This window comes from Aythya ferina (assembly GCF_964211825.1).
Source record: "Aythya ferina genome assembly, chromosome: 10".
NCBI lineage: Eukaryota > Metazoa > Chordata > Aves > Anseriformes > Anatidae > Aythya > Aythya ferina.
The window spans coordinates 9,513,448-9,536,627 of NC_140306.1; the positions used below are offsets into that span (position 1 = coordinate 9,513,448).

The 23,180-nt window shown below is 52.0% G+C and overlaps 1 protein-coding gene across 5 annotated transcripts in view; it reads right to left on the reverse strand.

Moving 5' to 3' along the window:
* The window catches only part of MTMR14 (myotubularin related protein 14), a 30,066-nt gene that overhangs the window by 3,782 nt on the left and 3,104 nt on the right, over window positions 1–23,180 (reverse strand). For 2 of the 5 annotated variants that reach the window (XM_084531081.1, XM_084531080.1), the window contains exons 3-17: window positions 21,576–21,684; window positions 20,474–20,549; window positions 19,804–19,864; window positions 19,135–19,257; window positions 18,552–18,625; window positions 16,027–16,097; window positions 15,826–15,900; window positions 13,764–13,830; window positions 12,705–12,790; window positions 12,316–12,392; window positions 12,030–12,066; window positions 10,823–10,893; window positions 10,217–10,266; window positions 9,860–9,998; window positions 6,952–7,128 (exon numbers count right to left, since the gene is read on the reverse strand). In XM_084531081.1, the coding sequence (XP_084387207.1) occupies window positions 6,952–7,128; window positions 9,860–9,998; window positions 10,217–10,266; window positions 10,823–10,893; window positions 12,030–12,066; window positions 12,316–12,392; window positions 12,705–12,790; window positions 13,764–13,830; window positions 15,826–15,900; window positions 16,027–16,097; window positions 18,552–18,625; window positions 19,135–19,257; window positions 19,804–19,864; window positions 20,474–20,549; window positions 21,576–21,684 (1,293 nt within the window). Of the gene's footprint in view, window positions 1–3,419; window positions 6,184–6,951; window positions 7,129–9,859; window positions 9,999–10,216; window positions 10,267–10,822; window positions 10,894–12,029; window positions 12,067–12,315; window positions 12,393–12,704; window positions 12,791–13,763; window positions 13,831–15,825; window positions 15,901–16,026; window positions 16,098–18,513; window positions 18,626–18,662; window positions 18,725–19,134; window positions 19,258–19,803; window positions 19,865–20,473; window positions 20,550–21,575; window positions 21,685–23,180 lie in introns of those variants that run through there. The other 3 variants (XM_084531083.1, XM_084531082.1, XM_084531084.1) reach the window with 3 other exon arrangements.

Below are 23,180 nucleotides of genomic sequence, written 5' to 3' on the forward strand. Positions count from 1 at the left end.
AGGTCAGTCCCGAGGCCCTGCCAGCAGCTCTGAGCAGAGCTGGTCGCTGCCCCTCGGGCACCTGCAGGCTTTTCCAGCCCCGTGGCAGAAGGGTGGGCAGTGCCAGCAGCCCGGTGGCAAAACATCTTTAGGGTAAGACAAGCAGCCAGGGGGGAGGTAATTGTTTGCGATACGTAACCTCCCGCCAGGAAAGGAGGGAGCAGGAAATCTGACAAGTGAACCTGAGGCATCCCTCCAAAATCCCCGAGGAGCAGGCACAGGAGATGAACCTGGAGCTCTCGGCTTCGGGGGAGTGAGCAATTACTGTGCCCGTCTGCACAGCAGAGTGTACATTGCTGCAAGCACAGCCTGTGGCAGAGATACTCAATTACACACTCCCAAGATCTTCTGGATAATTTATCTGAGATCTGCCGGGCAGCGAGCAGTGCGAGAGCTCCAGCTCCAGCTCCGCCGGGCCAGGTACTCGCACGCCGTCTCGGCAGCTAAGAATAGCAGTGGCGCACTGCAGCTGCTCCCCGAGAGACCAGGGCAACGGCGAGGAATGCAGGATCTCCCGCAGCCAGGAGGGCCTCAGCGAGACCGGTGTGAGAGGGGGAATGCACAGGGGGAAAGCTGTTTGTGCTCCAGATCTAATCCCCAGCCTGGCATTTACGCAGGCTGATCAATACGAGCCCCAGAGGTCAGCAATAGGGCCCCGAGGTGGATGCAGACAGCAGGGGCAGTCCCACAGCTCGCTGCACCTCCACTGTCTGGGAGTTCAGGCTCCAGCAAGGCATCGCAGCAGGAACTGGAAGAGCTGAGCCTCACCTGCCTTGCACAGCCCCCGTCCTGAGGCTGCCGGGTGAACCCAGCGAGGCTCAGAGGGGGGCTGCGAGCGTCGGCCACTGGGGAGAACACTAGAGCATGTAGGAACGAGGGCACTTCCCACCTTGGAAGTGGAACAGTAGAACACGCTGTCAGAGATCAGGCAGGGCTAAGCTTCCCTGGAACATGAAGAATTCATAAAGGAAATGGAGCAGTTTTTCACTGACATCTCCCCTCTCCCTGCCTTTGCAAGACAAAGCAGAGGAGAGCAGGCAGAGCACTTGGGGCCCAGAGCACAGCGCGATGCTGGAAGCACAGCAGGAACAGTGCAGAAAGCCGGGGAGAAGCACACGAGGACTGGAGGAACACTGCTTCAGCACACGGGCAAGAGGAGGCTCTCACCTCCCCTGAGAGGGCTGCACAGCCAAAAATAGGAGCAGTTTGGTTACACGCACGGTGACCAGAATTTGAGCTAAAGCAGTGAAGAGGTCTACGGGCAAGAGAGAAAACAGACATGGACAGCGTTACCATCAGGACAGTAATGAGTTGCCAAACAGGACAGGCCTGGGGACAGGTTAAAAAAAAAAAAAAAAAGGCTGTGAAGATGGCAAGCCTGGACAGCAGGAACAGGTGGAGATGGGCTTGGGTACGAAGGACTTCCAGGTGTAGATGAAGAGCTGCACAGAGCTCTGCAGCTCTCCTGAAGGGAGTGAGTAGCATCAGGGGGTGCCTAGGAGACTGCTCACAAGGAAAACAAAGGAGCAAGACATGATCCAGGGCACAGGGACAGCAGAAGTGTCACTGCCCAGTATCAATCACACCAGGAGGTGAGTCTGTGACAAAGGTGAGCAGCAAATTTTTCCTACTTTGTGTGTGTGGCCCCAGCTCCCAGCTGCTGGCTCACCTTCCCTGGCTGCCAGCTGAGATCACACCAATCTTACACCACCGCCAAGAGGTGGATCAAGTCGCCTCTTGAACCTGTTCTGTAACAGGCAAAGAACAGGGGGGATATGATGAAAGCATCACATCCCTCCTACAAGACGGACTCGGTGGTTCGGCAGCCCTCTAACCCTTCTGGGGTCCCCGTCTCCACCAAGCAGCTGTGCAAACCCGGCAGCACAGCCCCCAGAAACTGCCTGACCGAGCCCGTCAGTGCCCAACTGCCCGACAGCACGCGCTGCTTCATCCTCCCCTCCACTTCGTCCTCCCCTCCAAGCTGCTCCAGGCAGCTCCGAATTCATCAAGCTCCATCTAACCTCACGGCACAGGAGCCCGGGAGATCAAGTCAGCTGATTCTGCCTCTCACCTCCCTGCAGCAGAACAAACACTTGATGATTAAGTGAATAAACTGATCGGCTGTGCACTGAGGCCAGGTCTTCTCTCCTGGCCTTAACAGCTGAGCCCAGCCGGAGCTACAACACCACGGTAGGCTTTCTCTATCCCCCATTGCTTCTCAAGAGAGGCTGCAAGAGCAGTGTTGCTCCTTAAAAGCTGAGCTGGGCTTGAGCCCAATGCCTTTAGGCTGACCGGTGCAATCCACTCAGTGCCAGAGGTGAAAACGCCCCTGGTATTCCTGCCCCTGAAGTCTCCTGGTAAAACCTTGCTGCTGAGGCCCAAAAAGGGTTTTGCTGATGCCCCAGTGGGAGCTGTGGGTGCTGGGGCCCCAGGCCTGTGGGACCAACAGGTCTGCAACGCATTACGGCCGTGCCAGAGGCCAGCCAGCCGGGGGGGCAGAGCAAAGCAGCCAGGTGACTACGGCAAAGCTGACACGGTCAGGAAAAAGGAGATACAGCAAGTCTTCAAGTTGCCGTATCTGCCACAGACATCTAATGGCAGACAGAAAGAGAATGAAAGTGAGCTTCACACACCCACCTCTTCAGGTCCGCGAGTGGGAAGAAACTCCCTCAAAAAGTGCAAAATTAACAAAATTAGATTAACAAAACAGAGATGAGCTGCAAGCTGTTCCTTCACACGAGGAAGGACCTTTAGCGGGCCGCAAACTGGCAATTCCTCGCCTGGAACGGTTCCTTGTAATTAGGTCAGCGCTTCCCATGCACCATGCTGCACGGAACGGAGCCTCTCCGAGCCCACGGCCACCCGCTCACCGGAGGAGAGCCAACACCGGAGGCACAGCGACGATCGGGGATCCTTCCGTGCCTGGATACGTAAGCGAGACCAGCGCCAAGCGCCCAGCAGCTCGGCTCTCCTCCTGCCCCCGCTCACCTGCCCCGTTCCTACACACCCGGGGCTGTTTGGGAGGCATTTGGGCAGCGGCTCATTTGCCAGCACAAGCTCTGTGCTTCAAAATCAAGCGTTAAGAAGGCTCCGTGCGCACGGGCGGGCTGGGGCAGCCTGAGCAGAGGGCAGCCGGTCCCTCCTGTGCGTGGGAGCAGTTGGCGAGGAGCGCCTGGCACCGACGGCCCCGGCTGGATCCCAGCCTGCTGGCTGTGGGCTGTGCCGTGCCCTAACAGCCCCGCAGCTCTGCCAGCACAACCACCTGGGACTGCGGCGCTGTCACCTGCCAGCCAGGGGCCTGGCGAGCCTGGTTTGTGGTCAGGTCGTGCAGCAGTGCCAGAAAACCTTCTGTTAAAGGATTGCTGTCCTCCTGCTGCTGCTATCACCTCGCAGGTACAGCTGCCAAGCCAGGTGGATGTAAGGAGCAAGACATGTGCAGTCTCATCACTATCAGAAAGACCCCAAACCAAGGGACAGCAGCTTCTCTGTCCCTCCCCGCACTCCCTCCACTCACATCTGAACCTCCTGCTGCCCTTTAATCGCGGGACTTCTCTCTGACTGTTGACCAGAGCAGTTCCTCCACGGTTTAAATCCTGCAGATTTCAACTCTCCAAACCGCAGTACTTTGGGTTTTGTTTAATCGACTTAGCAAAAGCACATTCAATCAAAGATTATCCGTCTGCTAATCCACATTAGCGGTGTGTGCACACGCACTAAATCCCTGACACAGATACAGGGGGTTTCTGCAGTGTCATGGGATGCGTAGACCATTAGTGGCTTGCAGACCGTACCCCGTGTTTGCATGTGACACTGCTCACTCACACGCAGGGAGTTAAGAGCCAGCACAATCTATCAGCTGTACTCAGGAGCTGTCGGTTTGTAGAACAAGATGCACCGTGTCCTACCCTGCAAATACTCTGTGCAGCATTTTCATGCATGTTTGCCCTCAGCAGATGTGATTTTACCGTTGCACTGGGATAAGCTGGAAAGGCAGCCTGCTGCGGGTCTGGCATTCCAGTTTGCTTTTGCCTGATGAGAATCACCCAGGTCATGCAGGTACCTGCGACCTCTGGATGACAGCAGGACTCGGACCGGTGAGCTCCTACCAGCCCACCTGGTATTTGGGACTCTTTCCCTCGGACACCCTGGCTCCTGTGCCCAGGAGCTGCTCGTCTCTCAGCTTGCTTTCCCTTCCCGTCCCCCGCTGAGCTCCCCTGCCTGCCAGCACACGGCTGGACTGTTTATGTGAATTGCCTGAGGGGTGCCTGCTGGCATTTTACAAGCAACCACTTTTCCTCTACTGCTGCTGCAGTGGTTAAGTGGTTTGTTGCTATGGCCACACAACCAGGATTAGGAAGTCAAGTACAGTAGTTTCTTCATCTTAAGAGCCTGGGGTGTTACCCTGCAGCAGCGCTGGAGAGATAAAGGTATTTTCAGCGTCATGATTAGTCTTTGTGCTCCAGCCTTCCTATCCTAGTCCTTCATTGTTCAAGGGGGGGAAGGGAGAGAATTTAACTCTTCCTCCCACCACAGACACTCCTTCTCCACACAAAACAGGACTCTGCCCTTCCTTCCAGGTGGAGGATGGTAGCTGAGGTGCTGTGCCATCCATCACCTGCGCCAGGTTCAGTGTGTGAATTCAGACTGACACAGCCACGCTGAGTGACATCTCCCTGGAGACCAAACATACCGTGCTCAGGCCCCAAATGTGCCAGCCCCGTCAGCTAACAAGGCAATGCACTGCTCAAGTCCTCAGCTAGCAGAGCTGTTACAGTGCTGTCCCAGGGAGGGCAGACAGGGCAGGGACCTGAGTCTGGCTGATCTGGCAAGAGGCTGCGAGGCAACGGAGGGTAACTGTGCCAGAAGACTTGGTTTGAAAGAGAAGCTCAGTTCAGCTGTTGCCTTGACAATTCCACCCACTCTTGGCAGGGTCTCCACACTTACTTCCTCTAGCCAGCACAGAGAGGAGCACAGGAAACCCAGGTGACACCAGAGATGGAGAAGAAGGTGGAAGGTGCACACCCCACCTCCACCCAGCAGGAGCACAGCAGGTTAACCACCCTTGCATACATCTGACTTCGCCACTCAGGCCTCACAAACGATTCCCTTCTCCCATCCCCTTGGTTTCAGGCCTCGCAGTGGTGTCCTCTTTTATCTTCTATTTCCTCTCACGCACTTTTTTTTTTTTCCAGCTCAGCCTTTCATGCTGCCTTGCTCATAAAAGTCAACATGGGCTGGGGATGTACTGATGCACCTTCGCTGTGCTGAAGCAAAGGCTTTGTGTCATGCCAGAAGCCAGCATAAAGGTCAGAAAGAAACGCTTAGAGTGGAATTCACAGAACATTTACTTCTTACAACGAGGGAACTGCAGCTTCTTCTCAAGAGTTACTTACTGAGCACAGTGAAAAGCCATCCCCTGGGACCGTGGCTTTGGAAGTAACAAGCTTCCCCACCATGCCTGCTGCCTTGAGCCCTGGGGACGCTGGTTCCGAGCACCTGACAGCAGCGGGCACTGAACATCCAAAACCTTATAGACACCTCATCCAGACACAGCCAGAGGGAAGATAATTGCTGGCTTTATCAGCTCTGAGCCCCAGGAACACAAATCCCAGGGGCTGTGATCACCCCCCCCTTCCTGCGGAGCTGTTCTGCCTACTCTGATTCTTCTTTCTTTTCAGAGAGCAGAGTGCAGCTGAAGCATTTTGAGCAGCTTCTGCCACAGCACTGCTGCAGGCTTGCTACCAGGCACTTCACGCAGCTTGCTACGTCTTGGGAACGGCTCGAGACCACACACAGGAACAGTGGCATTGCTGTTAGGAACAAGAGCAGACCCCAAGACAAGCTGCTTCCTCTCTCTGGGATTTTGCTTCCTTCTTGGGAGACTTGTTTCAGAGCATATAGAGGTGGGCTCCAGCAACAACTGGAAAACATCCCACTGATCTCTTTCCCTGGGGAGAACAGGCACTGTCATTTACGAAAACTGTCACAATGATTCTTTTCTGGAATCGAGAAGCTTTTTAAGAAGTCTTACAAATGTTCAGTGCCTTACTTGTTTGTCACTGTTTTGCATGTGATGAGAATGTACTAAAATTTGGCTGGTGGCTGTTCTGAAGGGAATCACTAGAAAAAGACTCATCAGAAAACCTGCAGAGACAACACAAGCGTTTGATGCCATTAACAGCAACCTCTTATCTAAGAGCCTCTTTATCCCCCTGTCGGTCTCAGCACATGGTGTTTGCTCCACAGGCTCTGCTCTTTCTTCCCTAGCTTAGCTCACCGCTCTTCTTTGCCCTGCCACAGCATCAGGCTTCAGAAGAGTGCCAGAACACCCTTTGTTATGGCATGAGATTAAGCCCAGGGTCCCCATCTCCCAGCTGCACAGCAGGAACACGCAGCCTTGCAGGAGGAACCCTTTGGGCTGGCACAGCACCTGCAGCTTGCTCCCAGCAGATCCTACCTCTGCTTCCACCAACACCCAGATTTTCACCCCACAATGTCAGAAACGTCAGCAGAGGGAAAGGGGGACTGGACAGGTGCAGAGCGAGGTCTGCCTGGGTTGAAATGTTTCCTTCCAACCACTGTAAATCCCTGTGGGGGCATTTGACAGAGTGCTGTGAGATCCAAGCATGCAGGATGCCAAGAAGCCAGACCTTGTGGAGTAGAGGCATGCACCGAGGACAGGCGGAACAAACACCCAGCTGTTATTGGCAGCTCCTCACTCCTCTAAGTGGGCTGAGGCAGGAGTTGGTGTTTAGTGGCAAGCATTTCCCACACGGGTGGGTTAGTGAGGAACAGGCCTGCTTGTAGGTACAAACCCACGTGTGCTCTGTGGTTCTGAGCTACACAGAGGCAGCCCAGCACTTTATCCAACTCTCCTTTTGCTGAGAAACGCTCTGCTTCATCCCATCTCACCTGGATCTGGGCACCTCCAGCGGGCTGCTTCCAATCCTCAGGAAGTTATCAGAATGCGTGGAGGAGGAGGAGCTGGAGGACTTCACCTCGACCATCCCCGCCGAAGGCAGCCTGTCCTCAGACTGCTGCGCCCTGCTCCAGAGCACAGCTTGCGGCGATGATGCACAGCTCTTCCTCCTGTGGGATGGAGAACCTGGGTGAGAAAGCTGGCTCTCTCACATTCTCCAGCTAGGAACTCTTGCCACAGCAGACCAGATTTTACCCCAGCAGCTAAAAACTCTTGCTCGCCCTGAGCCCGCCTCCCCCCCCTTCCCAAGGAACAGTGAGTCACAGGCAACGGCTGAGGGATGGGGGCACACCGAGCTCAACACATCTTAGCCCATTCTTTTATAGATCACCATCCACGTGACCTGGAAATCAGAGACAGGAGAATGCATCAGCCCACACACATACAGCGAGTGCTTTGTTTAGTCTAGCTGTAAAAACGCCTCAAGCAAGGGGCCTCCCAGCAGGGAAAGACCATTTCAATCTGCTTCAAACTCTGCAGAGCGAGGAGCCCGGCCCAGGTGGGCGTTTTTGTGTACTGATGAGGGTGGCGAGCACACAACACCAGTGTGGTTTTCCCTTTTAGTGATTTCCTTTAGACACCGCTGCACTGACCACACGCTCGGAACTGATAATCTCTCTGGTGCATTTTTCAGTCCTCTTCCTGTCTGTGCTGACAGCCCAGAACTGCTCTGGCTCCTTTTCTAGCCAGTGCATTCGGACCCGTGCACAATTCACTGTCCATTGCTGCACCAGGTCTCAGCTCACGTTACTGTCCAGATACATGCCAAACAAGCACACACATTTGGAACTAATCCACATTGCTGCTGCTCCACATTCAGGAGGTTCTACTTTCTTTTATGTTTTTTTCCCCCCCTGGAAAAGTCCCAAGATTTTTTCCCCTTCTGATGTCACAGTGAAACGGGTAAAGATATTGTTGTATACACAAATAAGCAGGGAAAAAAAAGGCAAATTAATGCAAAGAGAAGATGCTGTTCTTCCTGAAAAGGGCCCCTTAACTTTGACTGAGATCAAGAACTGTCAGCAAGTGCAGCTAAAGACAGGCTCACTGTACAGTGGGAAGCATGATACCTCCCTTCACTTCTTGAAGTGTGTCCACCCTCAAATATCACACCACAGCCTCTCTCAAGCATTATTCATCTCATGTTATCATAGCTGCCAACATCTCCAAGAACAGCCCGCAGAGACAGGCTCGTACAGCTAACAAACAAAATGCCTCTCCATGCAAGGAGACCTTGAGCCCACTTGTGTTCAGGGCAACACAAAGAAACCTCCTCTCCTCTTCCCCTCTAGGCACAGCCCAGCTCTGTCGATCACCATGCTTACAGCAAGCTCTACCTGTTCTCCAGACTACACAGCCACAACAGGCTGCAGGAGGACGTCCGTGCCCAGTTCCCTCGCTAAACACTTGTGGCAAGGCTCACAACCTTCCCCTCCCTGTGCTCATGTCCACAGCACGGGCCCAAACCACCAGTGTGGTACTGGCAGCCAGCCCCAGCACAACCTGATGGCTCCTACTGGAGCAAAAACAAACTAGAATTAGAACACACATCAAAAAAGTAAGCCCTGACATGTACAAGTACAGCAAATGTCTTGCAGCATGCTCTGACCACCTCATATCCTGAGATCACGTGTAGGGTTTGAGCTGTGGGATCTAGTCTGGGCTGCAGGATCTAGTCTGCATGTCCTGAGCACTCCAGAGGAGTGTCAACGCTTCCAGTTTCCTACCCTGTAGCCAGACAAGTGGAAAGTTGTCCCCCTATTCCCTGCACTCACTGTGCTGCAGACAGGTATACTCTGTGTGTTAAGGAGGACTCTGCGATGGACACTTGGCAAATGCAGTTTGGGGGGTCCCTTTCACCGTTCTGGGGATTCTTCATCAAGATTACCTCTTCCCCTCTTCAGTGTTTTATAAATTGACTCTCAAAGTGCTTTAGAAAGGCTGCTGCCACTAGCATGGCTGCAGGCTCAGTCCCAGAGGACTTCCAGCTGCCTCCAGCACAACCCAGATTTAATTTAAAATAATTGCAATATAAAATAGCATCTTCACTTGTGCTGAGGGAGAGGAGAGAAAAATTAAACTGAGAGGGGCAACCCTACGGAAAGATTCTGGAATCCCCAAACAGCACCAGAAACCCCACAAGCAATCATGCCTGTCCCAGAGCACTCACCCTACACCTTCCCCAGTCCCCACTTGCAGACAGCCACCAGCACCCCCAGGCATCTCCTATGCAACCCTCTACCAACAGGGAGCACTGAGAATTTCATGTTCTCCCCCGAAGTAACCCACAGCAGCACTGCAGACAGCACCCTGCTCCCACTCACACACCTCACGTTAGAGGGGCTTAAGTATAGGGGAGATTCTTGGCCACCCAGTCCACCTACTGCTAACTCAGGCAGTACCCTCCTTTAACCTCTTCTGTAAACTAAATTTCATTTTAAGGGCAACGAAGCTTTCTGCCTCCTCTTTTCCCTGGGGAGGCTGCTGCCAAATGCCATTCCTCCTGTAGTTCAGAGCGAGCTTTTAAAAGTAATGAAATCCTTTCTGGATTAAATGTAACTGCGAAGGGGTGGGGGGGAAAGAAAAGAAAGCAAACTTGAGGAGCACCCTTGCAGAAGCCTAACATGGTCACTAACATGGGGTGGTTTCCAATTCTTGGTGCAGAAGAACTGAGAACAAGTTGTGGCAAAGCCTCTGACAGCCAAATTCCTCCCCCCACTGTAGAGGATCCATGCTGCAGAGAGCAGACCTGGATGGTGAGAGATGTCAGAAGCATCTTTTCTACAGTGCTCAGCGCCTGCCCCTCTTGCTCTGCAGCCCACTGAGCGGTCATCTCCTCACCATGCTGCCTGGGCCTGTGCTCCTGCTGGCATCAGCTCCACGGCCTCGTAGGTGAAGCTCCCGGCTGCTCCGGGGGAGCTCTCCATCCCCAGGGAGAAGTCGCTGCTCAGGCTCGTGGTGCTGCCTCGGTCTCTCTGCTCTAGAAAGAAGAAAACAGCTGCCTGAAGACCAGCCAGGTCTCGCTGACTCTCTCCCCCCTTCAAGCAATACCCTTTCTATTTGCCCTAGAGCCTCGTGCTTGCGAGGCCCCACGGGAAGCACTCCCCTGTGCAATCCCCTTGGTGCTGGGAACCCAAGCCCCGAGCGCCCAACCATTACCAGCACCCCAGGGTGCTGATGCTCAGCAGCAGCACTCACTGAGCATGCAGATCTCCTCCAGGGTGAAGCCAGGTGACAAGCTCTTCCTCCTGGGGGAAGAAAGGACAGGGTTACCTCGGGCACGCTCCAGCGCTGCGGGGAGGCTGGCCACAGCCAGGTCCCTGCAGCACGCAGCGGGTCGGAGCAGCGGGAAGTGCAGGGACAGAGGGGAGGGGATGGGGCCGGTGGGAGCTCTCTGAACAGCCCCAGCCCACAAACTCTGTGTTCTGACAGGCTGCAGGCAGTCATCTGCTACCTCGGAGCCCGCAGCCTCCTCCAGGGTGAGCTATGTTCCCCTCTGCCCCTCTTAAACTAAGGGGTTAACCTTTAGCAGCCCTGCTTCAGCCAGAGCCCACATCTCTGGGCTCGTCTGTGCTAAAGCAGCCATGGATAATCATTAGGCAGAGAGCACGTTTCAGCATGGACAGGTTTTCAGAGCACATCGTGGCACCTCACAAGCCTCGGCCCCGTTTTGCAGCCTTCAGAGTGCAGAATAAATTAAAGAAATCTGGGCCAGGACACCAGGGCCTCCAGCTCCCCAAAGGAACGGCACTAACAAGCTCCCTGGCTCTGCAGCCCATGCAGCAGCAAGCAGAGGCTCCTTACCTCTGTGACTTCACAGCAGAGAACTCCTCAGAGGTGATGTGCTTCAGAAAATTGAAGCAGAAAAAGAAAATCTGAGCAAAGGGAGAGAGAAGAGCTGTTCAGGAATGAACCCGAGGCTTCGTGCAGCCTCTTATCTTGGTGGGGAGGTGCTGGCAGGAAGGAGATAGCCAGAAATCTGCAGCTACCAGACTCCAGGTGCCACAGGCTGCCACCATCCCACCCCTGCCCTTCTCTTGCTTGTAAAACTGACCTTCTGTTCCCTGCCACAGAAACGAAGGTGCGTGACAGGTCTCCTTATTGACACCTTGCATGCACACCACAAGCACACAGCACATGACACCAACACAGAACAGAGCAGCCCCGGCCCCAGCAGCTGTTTATACATCCAGGTAAGCAGCAAACCCAGCTGACGACTGGGGTGAGTGATACTCATACGGGGTCCTGAACCCCTGAAAGGTGGAAAACAGGCCAGAGCTCCAGCTCTGCTTTCTCCAAGGGGTGTGACACTGTTCAGAGACAGGGAATCTCTAGTGAAGCTAGAGTCTGAGGAGCAGGGGATTAGCTGTAGGGTTAGACACTTCCCACCTCTTGATCTCTATCCAAAAATGACATTGCAATGTACTGCAACTACAGTCAGAGCAATCATTCTTTTTTTTTTTTTTTTTTTTTTTTGCTTTGATTTGAACAGAATTAACCCCCTAATCTTAACTGCCTCCCAGACCCACCTGGGCACTGCCAGACACACCCCAGAACCAGCACAAGCGGCCCCACCAGCCTGTAGCAGCACACAAGCTAGGTGCAGCTGCAGCCCCCATACAGCAGAGCTGGCACGCAGGACAAGCACACGAGACTACACAGCTTTATTTCCAAGCTCCCAGGAGTCACACACCTTCAGGCTCTCTCTTCCTTGCTGCGCTGAACAGCAAGCCCTAGCAGCCTTTCACCAGGGGCCTATAATGGCACTGTGGGGAAGCAGCAGGACTGACACCCACCAACCAAACCACCAGAAAAGCAGTCTCACACCTTATGGAGAAGGAAGCGACAGGGCAAGGCTCCCACCTCACATCTGCAGCACCTCAACAACGCTTTTAGAACCCATCCGAACCAGTGATATTACCACGAAGCAGACAATGAACACTGCTACCTTAAACAAGTACCCTGAGAGCAGAAAGCGATGCGGAGGCACTGCCCCAGACGGGACACTCACCTCTTCTCCTTTACTGAGTCGATCGACCAACATGTGCCTGGAAAGAGAGCAAGGGAGGGAGGTCAGTCACTCGCCAGAAACCAGAATGAGAACAACACAAGTCATCAAGAGCAGCCAGCTGACTAATCCTCCAGACAGAAAATGCATTAGCCTCTTTTTGTCACAGCTCAGTGAGAGATGCCCCAACATCTACCTTGGGCTGTGAGCAAACACCAAAGGTGACCCTCTGAAGGCTTCTCCCCTGCTGTGCAGGGTTACATAAACAAATAAACCTCAGCGTGCCTACCCGAAGAGAAACCAGTCATAGGCCACTGTCAGGTAGAGAATCTCAGACGGCTCCAGGGACACGTGGATCAGCCCATCCTGCAAAGCAAAGGAGAGACAGCCTTCAGGCAGCAGCCCGGGGGACTGGGGCTTGGTGTTCATGACCTACACAGAGCTGGCACGATGAACCAAGGTGCCCAGAGCTTGCTCTGCTTCCAACAAGAGCTGAACACCCTCATGGTTACAGCACATGCTCCAAACCCTGAGCATCTTTGCTCTCCATTTCGAACTCGATCCACGCCCCTTTCTGAAGGCGGGCTGAGCAAAAGGAACAGTAAGTGCTCCAGCACCACTTTCTGGTGCCACAGTTGCTCACCCTCTGACCAAGCACCCCCAGAAGCAGGTACTCACAGCCCACAAGGAGAGGCGCAGTAAGGAGATGAAGAGAGGAGTTCGATCCCAGCCAGATATACAGTGCACCAGCAGCCCGCTGTCGTCTGTTACAGGTGGGAGTGGGAAGGAGAAGGAAACAAAAAGTTGTTGTAACAAGAGCAGTGACTTTTCTTTAAGGCAAATCTGCAGTGACAAACTATTCTCCATCTCCCCAGCCTGGGCTCAACAACAGAGCTGAGCCACCAAGCCAGAACATTTTGTCTTGAATATGGCAGCCCACAAAGTGCTCAGAGTGTCCCGGGCTGTCAGCAGCCCCGGCTGATGTGCTGTCCTGGTTCTGACAGCTGCTCAGGACATGAAGTCACTAGGTATGAGCATCATTTTGCTGCCCAAAGCATACACCCCTCCAGTCGCAGCCCATTATCACACTCCATCCCTACAACAGAAATAAACCTGCTCCAACTGACCACTTTCTCTCAGTCTCACCAACCTTCCCACTGACACAAAGTGATCAGAGGCACACAGGGAACCAAACTCCTGTGCTCTCCAGAACATTTGCAGCATGTCCCAGTGTAACTGCAGGAGAGTCTGCAATTTGCTGGGTGGGCAGAGCCAGCCAGGGCTCCACCTATCCAACAGAGCTAGGTATAAAGTCACTGTGGCTAGGAATGGGATGCCAACAAAGGGCAATGTACCTCCTTCAGGGGGTGGCTGTGATGATAAAGGATGTGAGACTCCAGGCCAGGGGGACAAAATACAGACACACAGCAAATAGAGTCAACAAGGAAAGGAAAAACCTTCTCTTCAGTTTCAAACCAGTAAAACCTTTGGTAAAGTTTTCAGACATCCTTCCACCTCTGTAGGAGGGAGTTCTCAGGGGATCAGCAAGTCCCCCTTTAAAGAGGGGAGCTGGAGCCCTGAGACTCTAGGACCATCATCCTGTTCTGAAGAGAGAGAAATGAAGCTCTCCATAAAGAGGCTCTTCTGCACTGGGAACTGATCCACAGCCACACTATCAGCTTCTAGGGAAAGCAACTGCTCCAGTTGGACTACTGGGAGGCAAGGAGTTTGCCTTACCATCACTATTGATGATAGAGATCAGCAGCTTCAGGTAGTTCTGCGTCTGCTGCACGAGGTCCCAGCTCTGTGCCGAAAGAGAAAAGTTGATGGTAAGCAAGAGGCTGCTCTGCAGTTCAGTTTGCCACGCTCTTGGTTTCTCTATCCAGAGAAACAATTCCACAGCCGTGTGTTACAGTGACAGGCTTTCCTCTTGGTCCTCTAACCACTCCCCAAATCCGCTGAGAAAAGCCCTCTGTGACAAGAGGCCAGGCAGGAAAAAGTATTAAAAAACAACAGGCCATGGCTACTGCCTGCCTGGCTGGCACAGAACCTGCTGCCTGCAGCCCCAAAGCCCACGCTCGGAGGGACTGAAGCGAGCTGGCAAACACCTGCGGAGCACTGACCCAGTTCTGCAGCCCCCCGCACACGTGCGCTTCACCAAGTGGCTCAGCAGCCCCAGCACAGCTGCGGACGTGATGCAAGGAGCAGGACGGGACGGGCAGGCCAAGGTGCGCAGCCCGTCCCCACAACTTGAGCACTTTTGGTGCAAGTGACCCCTGCGGGCTGCCCACAGCCCCACTGCAGGCTCGCTTGTGCTGATGCCAGAAGGAATCATGCCGTCCTGTTTCTCTCTCTGCACCACACACCAGGAATTTTCAGTTGCCCCATATACAGCTTGAAGCTTGCGCTTGGCAACAGCTCTGCCCAATAAAGCACCTAATCTAAGGGTGACAGTTCATCATTCCTTTGGCAGCGTGTTCCAAGACAAATCCTCAAAAATAACATTCAAGACTGCTTTCCTCATTTGTATGCCTGATTTCAGACTTCAGATACTGCTTCCTGTGCAGCTTTTCCTCCCTAGACCGAAGGGTGCTTTAGAAACAGTATTTTCATAGAATTATGGAATATCCAAGTTGGAAGGGACCCACAAGGATCAGAGTCCAACTCCCGGGTCCCCAAATGACCACCCCAAAAAAATAAAATCAGATCACGTGTCTGAGAGCATTGTCCAAACACTCCTTGAACTCTGGCAGGCTCGGTGCTGTGAATGCACTTACACATTAATCAAGTCAACCCCCAAAATACCGCTGTGATTAGCTGAACAGACCGAGAACTTCAGCTTTAAGCACAGCACCTTCTCCAGTCCTCAGATCACTTCTGCATCTATTTTCTTACATGCTCTTCAATTATTAATAACCTTTTCAAAATACTGGCTGCTCAGTACTTTAGTGAACAAGTCATAAACAAACCGTGGTCCCTGTAGGCCTGCGCTTCAACACTGCGAGCTACTTTTCCGTGACTCTGCTTGTGCTGGCACTGGCATTATTTTTGTCACTGACAAACAAGCACCGGCCGAGCACTTGGAGCTCTGCTAGCTCTGTGCTGCTTCCAGCCACAGGGCACAGGAGCACAACACGCTCCAGCATGGCCAATCCTACCACAACCTGGAAGGACTGGCAGATCCACCATGTGAAATGGTACGCACTAATTAGCGTGAGACAATGGGAGAAGCAAGGTAAACCTCGGGCAAACCGAAGAGTTCAATCGTCATTGGTGATGCTGTCACAGTAAGGGGCAATGCAGATGCGGTCAGTTCTGATTTTCTCCTTTCCTGTAACAGGATAAACACCTTGCATAGCCGCTAAGAAGCTGCCTAGTTATGTGGCTGCTGCTCACAAAAGGGAAGGCTGACCCCTCTCAAGGCTCTCCCTAGCCAAGGGATTCTGTCCAGCAGCCCTGTGCCTGACTAACACTGCAAACAAGTAACACTGCTTTCAGTTTCCTGGCACGTTTCTCACCTTTAATAGCGATGTTTCTCCCTAATGGACTGCTAGCTTTATGCAAGCTACAGAAACAGATTTGATGTTATAGTCGGCTGCCTTGGGACACACCAATCCACAGAGCTTTTGGTAGAGGATTTCCACTGCTATTCTGAACAATCAAGTCTGCAGCTTCACTCCCACTGGGATGGTATGAAGTGAACCAGATTACTGCAACAGCAACGAGTCAGCCTTCAAATCTTTAATGATCCTTCCTGATTGAATCTCTGACCTCCCAGAGAGACGCCTACTTTGCTCACCTGGTACTCGCTCCAATCAATATTCAGAGATTGGGTCAGAGAGGCTGGGATACTTAGTGGGGCATCTACATAATCCTGGAAGTAGAAACCAACAAGAACAAAAAAAACATAATTGGTTAGAGAAAAAGCATGATTTGAAAGCAATGAGTTTCAAAAAACAAAGCTTAAGCGCAGTAAAGCCCCCAGCTTTCCATTTTATACCTGTTTCCAGTTAAATATGAGACCTTCAGCTGTGTAATCCCGGTCTTTGTACTCCTTAAAAAATTCACAGCCTGCAAGACATGAGATAATGAACAACTGTTCAGCCAACTGATATCTAACAGCCGAAGGGCCCTGTGGGACTGAAAGTGCTGGCAGCCCTGGGCTCCAGAGCACCAAACCAATCAAAAGTGTTGCCTGTGGGAAGTGAAGAGCAGTAATCAGTACAGCGTGCAGCATGGCCTCCCAGCAGCAACAACCCAGAGCACTCAGCAGTGAAAACACTCACACAGCAGACAAAGAGCAAACTCCAAAGGCACAGCGAACGTGAAGTCTGAGGGACTGGTTTTATCCTCTCAAACAACAGGTTTCACCAAAGACCTGCGCGTTGCAGGGCCGCTGACTTTTGCACAGATCTGAGGAATCAGCCTGGCATCCTGAGTGAGAAGGAACCAGCAAAAAGAGATGTTGGTGGAGCCTGGGGAACGCCAGGTTTCACAGGGCGCCTGCTGCAGGTAACAAAAAAGGGCTCTGTCGGAGGCAACTGTGGTTTCTCTCACATTTAAGTCTCCCCTTTGAAACACCACAATTGCCCTATTTGAAGAAAGCAGGTATAAAACCACTTCCAAGGTTGCCCCCAAGCCCTCCCCTCCTGAAGTTTCTCCCTTATGGCTCCTGTTTCTTCTCAAACAACTATCTGAAGTCTCTGCTGCAAGCTGCAGTCACTTAGTCACAGCTGAGCAGCACCATTAGCACTGCAGCTGCCTGCAGGCTACATGAAACACCTCTCCTGAGGTACGGTGTGTGCCACAGAAGCTTCACAGCACCCACGTCACCAGGACACCCCTGTGCCAGGCCCTGCATACACAAGCCTCGATCCCTGCTCCGCAAGTCACAAACAACTTCAATGGCGAAAAAAAATCTACGTGGAAGGACAGGGCTAGTGCTAGAGAACACACAGCCAGGAAGCAATCTGTCAGTTGAGATTTAACTCCAATTAAACAATGGCTTAAAGCAAAGAACGAGGGATTATAGCAGCAAGCACTGGCACCCACAAATGCCAACTACCAGTCAGAAGGAAAGGAGGGCTGCTGTACCAGAAAGCACAAAAGCTTCCGCAGATACCCCATGCTAACCCAAGTCTTTCACCCTAGACAGTCGTGTCTGGACACTGCTTCATTCACCTAAGACAACAGGATCTCAGAATAACTTTAGAGACAAATTACAAGATGGAAATTCTTTCGGTGCAAACCTGGAAACGCTGATAAGAACCTATCAGTCACTACCTTTTGCCAGTCACTAGAGGGGCTGCTGATCCTTAGATGTGCACGCCTCAGATTTACCAGAATGATAGCGTTCCCCTTTGGAGCAGCACTGCTACAATCAGGTAACATCTGCAGGGAGTTTGCAGTGTGATAAGATTTACCTCTAGCATGGCAGTGAAGAGCTGCTAAGAGACAGCAAACGTCCCAGGTGGCAGAAGAGGAAGGAGCATCACTGAGTACTGCACACTGTGCAGATCCCCACACAGTAAGAACGCTACAACTTAACTCACTTCTTCCTCATTCTTTACAAATGCTACAAAGACCCATGCACACTGTCTTTCCCATGGTCTATGCGTGGCAAGACAAACGGCAGCAACATGCACCTGTGGCACGTGCTACAGAATGCTCTTATTTCTCCCAGCCCTTTGCAATCTGCAAGGAAACCTCCATGGAAATCTTAAGGCAGCTTGTCAGAACTGGCACTAATTACTGGGTAAGAAAAGTTACGCCTTTTTTTCCCCCCTACACACACCTTAGGGGGCAACAACCAGTACTCAAGGAAAAGTCTGAGTGTGGCTCACCCATGACCACTTTGTCCCTGTCCCCTTTTCTTTGTGCACAAGGGAAAAAGAAGAGTCCTTTCTGGCAGCATAGACCTCAAACACAGCAGCCTCACACCCAATCATGTTACTGAGCCCAGCAGCAGCCAGGCAGCAAAGCTCAGCTCATCTTCAGCCAGTGACCCAGCGGTGGTTGCTAGGCACAGGAACTGATACAGGCAGGGAGATGGACTGAAGTGCTTCGCATCTCAGCTGCACGCCGCAGGTTAGCGGCTCTGCCTAGCACTGAGAATGTATCACAGCATCCTCTGGAAGCAGCAGGAGCAGGAAATGCTCCTAAGAACTGTGGGGTTATATGCAGCTTGCTTTGTAGCAGGTAGTCCTTTGGAGTCACAGGGCTGTCAACAGCCATCTTAACCCCAGCCCCACCACGGGGACGTTTTCTCTGTGCCTGAATTCATCACAACTGCTGAGAAATTCTTGCTGCCACCTCAGAGCGCCTGATGCCAACTCGCAACGCCAGAATATCCAGATCTGTCGCACTGCTCTCAGTCTAAAAGAGCTTCTCTCCTGAGGGAGCGTAGGTAACGTGAAGCAAGCCACAGCCATTGCACCACACACACACACACACACGTAGTTCCCAGTCCCCAGCAGCAGATTGTCACCTGTCCCTTGGGAGTCCCTCTGGACATCAGTCCTGTACCTGGGTATGGGATGGAGAGAAGTGTGAAATCAGCATAACGTTGAGCTTTGTCCACCTTCTCAGAAGACGTCACACTGCACAGGACAAGAGGAAAACAGCAGACATTTGTACAGTTTTTTCCATGGAGACACCGGCATCCAAAAAGCCTCCTGTCGCATTTCCCCGCATAATGACTCGACTCAGGAATGGGCAGAGGCAGAACTTATGCAACGCATCCAGATTAACAGGTATAGCCCTAAAACATGAAAGCTTTCCTCTGGGAGGAACGTCAGGAGAAGCAACCTGCTCCTACACGCAAGTGGAAGGCTCCCCTTTCTGAAAAGGGGATTGCCCCATCACTTCAAGCTCTACAGAGAAAACCTACTCGTACTGCAGAAGACAGATGAAAGTGGTTATCTTGCCCACTGATACAGCTTTCTCTGGTGTGAAAGCGTGGGGGTTCTCTCTACAGCACTGCCTGACGATCCTTCTGTAGGACCAGTCCAGGGACTGCTCCCAGGATGCATGCCCAGTAACAATTCCCACGTCAGGGCTGCTACCTGCAACTCAAAGCCTGCAGAAAAACGAAGGAACCCAGACTCACTTCAAGCCAAACTTCACCTTCTTGTTTTCCACCATCAGATCACAGATGTAGCGGACAGAAAGGTAACGGAGCAGCTTGATGTCGTGTCCTCTGACCTTGTCGAACAGCTGGGAGTCTGCGTTTCTGCAACACGGAACAAGGCAAAGCCAGATCAGCGTGGAAGGCTGACCACGTCACCTGCACAATACTGTCACAGCTCTCCTGAACTGCTTCTAGCCAGAAGCCCCACAGTACGAGCCTTGTCTCCACAGCTCAGAGTCAGACTGCAATGAATTGCTATGCAAAATTAGTGCTGAGGGTCCCCTCCCCATTCCTCACTCTGTTCTGCAACAAGCACGTTAAATTGCAGAGTATTTTCCCCAGCCTACAGATCTACTTTTTTAGTGAATCACACACTTCTGTGTAATTCAAGTAGCCTTTTAATGGCTTTGTATCATCCCATCTCTGTCCCTTCCCTCTGGCAACAGATTAGCAGGCGTCAGTTACGCTGGCTTCAGCCAGCCATCAGTATTCAAGACTCTTTCAAAATCAAGGAAAGAAAGACCCCAAGCTCGGCAACAACCTCAAGCCTGTACCTGAAGCCCAGATTAGGGAAGAGCAGAACTGAATGGCTGAGTGAGTCAGCTTTGGTCCAACTCTCTTTTCCTCATCTCAGCGATTGATACAAACCTAAGTGCAGAATCCTCCTCTGAAATGTCTTCTGCATCTGCCCAGGCATCATCAGAACCCCCTGCAAGAAAGGCATTAAAAATGAAACCTGTGTAAACCAACACAATCCCTATTTCTACAGACATACACGTGCCTGAAAATGCTATGGTTTGGCACCTGTTCTCTGCATACAGGCTCTCTCAGTAATCCTCCACATTTCCTCCTCCTGAAGAGCCCGGTTTCTAACAGAGCCCACCCTTCCCCTGTCATTGCCAAGCTCCAGGTCCTATCCTATAGGCACCCAGTACCCTCCTGAGTTGTTCTCCCTGGAGCCCAGCATACCACACCATCAGGAGGATTTGATTCCCAGTGACTAGCCAGCAATAGCGAGGTCTTATTTACTCCCACCCTGCAGTATTTGGGAATCAGTACCCCGAATCCTTCAGGCTGCCCTACTTGTCTACACACTTCCCATAATTCACTCTTCAGCCCCAAGCTCTTTTGCTGCTACTTCCTGCACTATGAGGCGTGGTACAGTGCTTGGGAATAGACACCAGATTTTAGGTTTTTCATTCAGGGCCTGATACAGGGAGGTCTAGGACACTTCTGCACCTTCTCTCAGAAGACTTTGTGACACCCCAGTGCTGAGCAGCCCAAGCAGGCAGCCAGCAGCAGACGGCTCCTCACTCACCTGAGAAGATGTAGTTGTAACCAGTGCGCCCGTAGAGCTCTCCCCAGCCAGCCAGCGTTGCTGATCTGCAAATATGCTGGAGGAAGATTTTCTTATCAACCACACAGAGTCCGAGAGGCTTCCCCATACCCAGTTTCTGGCCCACGTGCTGCCCCGTTACAGCCACGGCTGTACCTACAGCCACCGCCTCTTGGCAGCCTCCCCCACAGCCCTGACCCAGGGCAAGTTCTCTGAACACATCAGGCTGCCAAATGTCTTTATCTGTAGTTAGTTTTCATACCGCTTTTTAATTTCCACTTCTCCGATGCACTAATGCAGTCAATTTCTGCTAAATTGGCACTATCTATCCTCCGATAATACTCTGCTTCAGCCTTATCTTCCACACTCCTGTTGATAAGACTGGGGATGGTCCCAGTGCCCCCCCAGGCAATTTACTCCTGCTGAAGGTCAGCAGGTTCAGCCCAGGATGGCTTCACTCAAGCCAGATTAAAATCATCACGGGTATGATACTGCTATTCATGCAGCGTTTCTGAATTGAACGAGGAAAACTGAATTAAGCTACTTAAATGCTAAATGGAACTACTCCTACAGGGCTTCGGAACAGCTAAAGCAATCCACATAAAAATGAATCCAATTTCACTCTCTTATAGATTCCCTTGCAGACAAGCCCACGCGTTCTTAAGACCGTTTATGCAATCTTGCCTCCCCAGGGAACACACAAGGGGAACTTCTTTTTAGGGATAAAAGTTATTCAAAGGGAGCTCGCTACTGGGAAGGGGCAGGGAGCGACAACAGCTGTCTTTCCCCTCTCAAAAACCAAGTAACTTTGGTCCTTCAGAAGGAACACATATGGACAAAATGTCCAATCTTCAGTGCGTTGCTCATGACGGGTGGGATAAAATAGCCTGAGGTCCCCACAACTGATTTATATCGCTTGGACAGCAAATGCTGCTTACTACTAGAGGCTGCCTGCCCGTGCCTAAGAATAGCTTTTTACAGCATGAGGAAAGGTGACAACCGGCCGAAGACGTGGCTGCACAGTTCAAGTGTCACGGAGAAAGGTCATTTTCTAAGTTAAGCCAGGTAGCCCGCGAAGCTTTACCTTTCCCTTGTACAGAATGACCGGGCAAACAAATCGTCCTCTGCACCTCGCCATCTTACTCCGGTTGATGAGGTCCTGCAGCTTGCCGACCTGCACTGTGCTCTCCAGCCTGTGGGACAGAGATTCAGTTCAGTGCACAGAGCATCTTCCCATGGCTTCCAGCACCCCGGGCTGTAATCCCCATCCCTTGGGCTCAGAAGCCAGCTCTGAACTCAGCAAGCAAGGGGTTGTTTCTTTAAGAATCGTTTGCACAACTCGTGTGGACACTTCCCTGCCTTCTCTTCGTTTTGAGAGACCAGCTCAGGAGCAGCAACGTGCTGGCACTATGAGCACAGTCTGCTTCAGGCACACGTGTGGCTTATTGGCGAAGGACGGCCACAGTAAGCCAGTATCTGCAAAAATAGAGTCTGCTTTCCTCTCCACCACCCTTCTGTCAAAAAGAAGCTCAGCACAAGTGACTATCAGCAGGAATTTTGCAAGCAAAAATAAATAAAGTAGAAAATTAAAGCCTGAAAATGTCATGAACCTTAGTTCTGGTCACATGCATCGCCGGACAGTTAGCCAGCTCCCTGTGAACTGCCTGGTGGGTTGCAGAGGGGAGTTAGATTCACGTCAGCTGCATCTGAACAGCTGCATTTTACGTTCTTCTGGTTAAAGTAAAACAGAAATGTGTTTTGGAGACACATTGTGTAAGCAACTTACTGCTGTAATTTTTCCAAGTACCAGCCTAAACTTGACAGGAATCCAAGCTGCCACCTGCACTGACCGTACCTCCCGAAGGGCTGCGTACCTCAGGGGGAGACTGGAGTTCCCACAAGGAGCTCTAGAAGTGTCCAGACCGACAAAACAGAAGCCAGATGAAGTCCAGTCACACAGAAGTGCACGATCAGGCACTCAGAGATGATTAACAAGAATTTCCAGTCGGCCCTTTCCAGCAGCAGAGCTCAGCACGAGGACTGAGATGAACCCATTGATCTCTGGATGCCCGTAAGTTATCGACCCACCAAGTCTTACAAAAGGGACAAATACGATCGTGGGAAGCTCTCCAGCGGGACTGAAACGTAGCAGCATTGCTGTGCAGGGCACCCAGGAGACCCACACGGGTGCAGTGAGGCACAGAAGCCCCCAGGGATGGCCAGGGGACAGCGTGGGGCAACAGAACCTGCCGTGGCTTGAGCGGCTCAGCAAGTGGAGATTAAGTGAGGACACAGCAATACAGGCACTCAGGTGTGTACAAGGACTAGCAACAGAGAGGGAGAAGGGCTTAAAGGCAAAGAATAATGCTAGGCTGGAAAGAAATTAATACCTGCATGCTAGAAATTAAAAGAAAGTTTCTAGGCTTCAGCATCAGTGAGAGCGTGGAGCAAGCTACCTACAGCAGGCGTTCAGCAAAGGATTAGAAAAACCTCATTAACATGGAAACCGATAGGTTTGTGGGAAAGGTTACGTGAGGTGCTGCTGGTGGAAGGAGGGAGACAGCAGGAGTTCAAATCCCACATTTTAAAGACAATTTGATTCCCACAATTCATAGCTGAAGCTTTGTGTTCTTTTCATGTGTTTCCCTACAGATGGAACAACTTCCTCCGGCTCCAAAAAGCTTTGACA